At 32.4% G+C, this 4,635-nt stretch overlaps 1 protein-coding gene across 1 annotated transcript; it reads right to left on the reverse strand.

Annotated features, from left to right (window-relative positions):
* Nucleotides 1-646: 646 nt before the first annotated feature.
* On the reverse strand, nucleotides 647-2,328 carry LOC133811256 (dof zinc finger protein DOF5.3-like). Its single transcript, XM_062246157.1, has 2 exons — nucleotides 1,068-2,328; nucleotides 647-943 (listed from the first exon to the last, which is right to left on the reverse strand). Exons 1-2 carry the CDS (start codon nucleotides 2,032-2,034, stop codon nucleotides 834-836), a joined length of 1,077 nt encoding a protein of 358 aa, XP_062102141.1. The 5' UTR covers nucleotides 2,035-2,328; the 3' UTR covers nucleotides 647-833.
* Nucleotides 2,329-4,635: the final 2,307 nt, after the last annotated feature.

Here is a 4,635-nt window from a genome sequence, read left to right on the forward strand (position 1 = left end):
AAACTACTCTTTCCCAAAAACCAAAGCCCTCTTTTCTCTGCTTTTACACTTCATTCCCCACCTCACACTGGCTACTACTACTTTCTCGTAATAAAACACATCAACCCCCCATCGAATCTTTATACCATATAAATATACATATATATACATACACACACACATATAACAATAAATTAATATGTGTTTTTAAAAAGAGACCGAAAGTTTTAGAGCCAAATTATTTATTAATTGGATGTGTGATGTGAGTCAATTACCCCAAGATATATATGTATGCCATTTACATATACTCTTCTTTTTTCACATTCATTATATATACCTTTTTTACTTAATTTGGGTCACTACTGCTGGTAAATGTTAAAAAGGAAAACTATATACTATTTTTAACCTATATATAAAAGACTGAACACTCAGAAAAGCAGCCATGCCACTATGCGCTGTATGTTAAGCTTTTTATTTAGCAAAACTATTAGTATATATTTTATGTATATATAATTAGATGCGATATGAAAAACATAAAGAATCACTACTCAGAATATAAAGTGATCAGAAACTCTTAACATATATATATATATATATATATATCTTAATTTAATATCATATCTTAGTCTCTGAACACACCAACATAATTAACCTAATGAAACACACCTCAAAATAACACACACATAGATATTAGGGGGAAAAAGAGTCAAATAATACAAGTTACAATCCGTGAAAAAAGAAAACAGAAATTAATAACCTTACACAGCCCCAATTAACCTAATTTCTAACATATCATGATGAAGATGTTCATCCCCTCCCAAAAAAGAAAAGAAAAAATATATATTAAAAGGTTTTTAAGGGTATGCACCATTAGTAGTAGTGGAGAGATCAGACCATGATGAAAATGCTGGAGGGTTAATATTCCAGAAACCCAATTGATCACCTCCTCCAGCTGCAACCGTAGCTGTTGACTCCAAAAACGACGACGTAGTACGAGAAGAATTAGATGGCAATAATGAAAAAAGAAGAACCAACCACATGATAATTAATTAATAGTAGTAGAAGTGTATTAAGAGCAATAGCAATACCTGTTGAGTGATTATGATGATCGTTATAGTAATTAGCTGGTGATGTTGTTGATGATGATGATCTTAGCCTCTGATACAGCTCTTGAAATCCATTATTACTGTTTTGATGATGAGCTTGATGATCATTATGACCGAGACTAGCTGTGCTGATCAAACCGTTCATTTGTTGGTAATGTGGATTTTGATTAAGCTGGTTGTTTCTCCAAAACGAGCTGCACAGACCAAGCGATGGAGCCTGAGACAGTGGATCCAAACCCTTACCTGAGTCAGTAGTACTAGCGGTACTATTACTCATCATGTTGTGAGAACCAATCATACCATTACTGCCCAGTTCCTCCTTCCCACCACACATTGAGCTAGGGTTAGGGTTAGGGTTTTGAGTAGTGGACCTAAGTAAGGCCAAGAGATGAGAATTCTGAGGCGAGCCCCAAAGTATTGGGCTAGGTGAGAGCTGATCATGATCGAAACCGCTGAATCCTGACCGTCCAATCTCCGAACTCATCACCATCTTCATCTTTCCAGCGGCGCTGACGCCACCAGTCTTCCCGGAGACAACCGAGGAAGACACAATAGTATTGCTCTTGTTTTTCCGACATCCGCCGCCGATTGGGACGTTCCTTAGGGCTCCTCCTTTGGTCCAGTACCGGCGGCAAGTCTTACAGAAGTGGCGGGGCTGAGTGAGGTTGTAGTTGTTGTAGTAACAGAACTTTGTGTTGGCGGAATCACACCGGGGACACCTCAGGCTCTCCGGGTTGTTATTATTATTAGATGTGGTGGTGCCAGCGGCGGCGGCGGAGGTGGTGGTAGTGTTAGTAGCAGTAGTTGTACTTGGTGTTGAAGAAGAACAATGAGAAGGAGATGGTGAAAGATTAGGGAGTAAAGTAGTGGCTTCTAAAAGTCCTCCATTAATGGAGATTTTCCTCTCTCCACCTATGAGACCTGAATTTCCTAACAGTTCTTGGATCATCTTTTGGTCTGATATCCTTTCTAGATCTATAACAATCCAAAAAAAAAGAGAACAAGATCAAAAGCAGAGAAGGAGAGTGAGTGAGTGATATCTTTTTTAGTTAGTGGGATGAGAAAAGCAAAAGAAAGTAGGTTTTGTTGTGTATTTAATGTGTGTGTGAGAGAAAGAGAAAGAGATTTGAGATGGGAATATATTTACATATAGCTTGCCTTATATTATAGTAGGAATATGTAGCTCTTTTTCTTATAGCCAAATGATCTTTAATTTGTGGATATAAAATATTATAGAGGCCAAGGGTTGGGACTATAGGGGGACCTTTATATATAGGTATATCCAATGTGAATATAATTAGGCAACCACTTACTACCACCAAATTATATATATAATAATATAAAAAGGTAGGTTGAAATCTATGTCCAATTAATAAATTGACTAGTGTTGTTGTTAGCTACTCTTCACATCATTTAAACTTATTCTCTTCTATATATGTGAAAGCACTAATTCATTTGACAGGATGTAATAGTACTTCATTATTGCACTAATGATAATTCCAATAACAGTAACCAAATTACTATGATTAACAACTTTTTTTTGGCCCTTTTTGCTACGTTGTTTGCCACGTTGATTTTCATATGACTAATATGTTTTTAAGTAAAACGGAAAAAATGTTCTGGACTAATTAATTAGAGACGTACATTTTCAGATTGATTAGACACATTTCACATAATTACTAGCTCGTGCATTGATTAAAAAAACATTTTACACGCTAATTACAATTAAAACCACACCGATATCTTCAATAAGAATAAAATACAAAACAAGTCTAACCATAATGCCTATTAATTGGTTGATTTTTTTTACTTATTATTTCTTAATTTGTAAATTAATGTGGCCAAGATTCACTAGCTGCAAATTAAAGTGCAATGCGCACACACACATATATATATATATATATATATAGTTGATTATTTGACAATAAACGCTACAAAAAATCGTAGTTTTAGTCATAATAATTAAATTTATAACTAAAGAAAAATCATTTTACTTATATCATCACTAAAAAATATGTGGCTAAAAGTATCAGTCACACAAATTATAATTTGTTGTCACTAAATATATTTTTAGTCACAACAAACTTTATCACTAAAAATAATAAGTTGTGACTAAAATTATATTAATGATAACTTATAATTAAGTAAGACTTTTTAATTTGTCACATAATTTTTTTTATTGTAACTAAAAATAATATTTAGTCACACAAATGCTATTGACCAAAATACTATCACTAAATAATACATTTATTTGTAGTAAAAGTTGTATAAGCATTATTTTTTTATATATATAATAATAGTAATATGATGGAAATTAAGTGGAGTCGTGTACATAAAGAATATAAAGAATGATAGCATAGAAATCAAGTTTGTTGTGCTATATAAATATATATTGATATTTGTGATGGAAAATATATGGTTATGAATATGATAAAGTCCCCACACCACCAACTAATATAAAGGCAATATTGCCCGAAACTCATGGCTTCAATTTTGTCCTTCCCCACACCACACTCCACCACCATCACTATATGCACCCCCAACACTCAACTTCTATATAGTGTAACTCATTATCTTCACTACTAATATTATTATTATTATTACTATATATATATCATCATCATCATATTAAAATAATACATTCAAACGTGTGGTGCATGTGTATATATGTGTTTGTATTTATACTTTTCTTTCTAAAATAGAATCGGAGGAGCTAGGTAATATCATTCCTGTTTAGATAGTACAATATTCCTTATAATCACCCTTGCTTTTTTTCTTTTAGTAAATTAGTCTTTGATTAAATAATATACATATACAGGAGAGATTCGATATTCATTTGACTATCTAAATTGGACGTTGAAGAACAGTGACAAATATAGAAAAAACGACCCCCAATGTGGATCAATTATACATAGTTCATATTGTAAATTAAGGTGAAATTTCTGGGATAGAAAGAGCAAATTAATAAGATAATATTGCCACTCATCGATTATGACACACATACACACACTCAACAAATATATATGTATATTTATATAATATATATATATATCATATGGCCCTAGCTAGCTAGCTAGCTAGCAGAACAAAAGTGTCTAGTAATGTTGATAAGTCATGAACAAGCACTGTATATGTAGAAATTAACGTTGACCCGTTAATAATTAGTAAGGTTCTATATATAGATAAAGTTGCGGTGAGAATGCAAATTAACAGCTCAACGTGTTAAGTAATTGACGCCTAAAATGATTGAAATAAGAAGTGAAAAGAGATTAATTAGCTAGGTGAGATATCGGATGAAATATTTGAAGGGGTCCACATGTCTCAGAATTGCGGAACCATTTGTCAACAACCCATATTGATTGAGAGATTATTGATATAATGGAGGGTACTTAATCTTATCACTTAACTTACAAGATATATATACATAATTCATAATTAATTATATATATATATAGTTCACTGTCGTTTAGTGGTAATATAAATTAAGAACAAATTAACTGTTAATAATGATCTTAAAATAAATACATAAATTAGAGCTAATAAGTACTTG

This window comes from Humulus lupulus, chromosome 1, assembly GCF_963169125.1.
Source record: "Humulus lupulus chromosome 1, drHumLupu1.1, whole genome shotgun sequence".
NCBI classification, from domain to species: domain Eukaryota; kingdom Viridiplantae; phylum Streptophyta; class Magnoliopsida; order Rosales; family Cannabaceae; genus Humulus; species Humulus lupulus.

Excerpts from the sequence above, each read along its gene's own strand:
- LOC133811256 (XM_062246157.1), bottom strand. The coding sequence starts at position 2,034 with ATGATCCAAGAACTGTTAGGAAATTCAGGTCTCATAGGTGGAGAGAGG. Across the intron at positions 944-1,067 it reads TCATCATAATCACTCAACAG|CTACGGTTGCAGCTGGAGGA; the intron begins GTATTGCTATTG and ends TGGAGTCAACAG.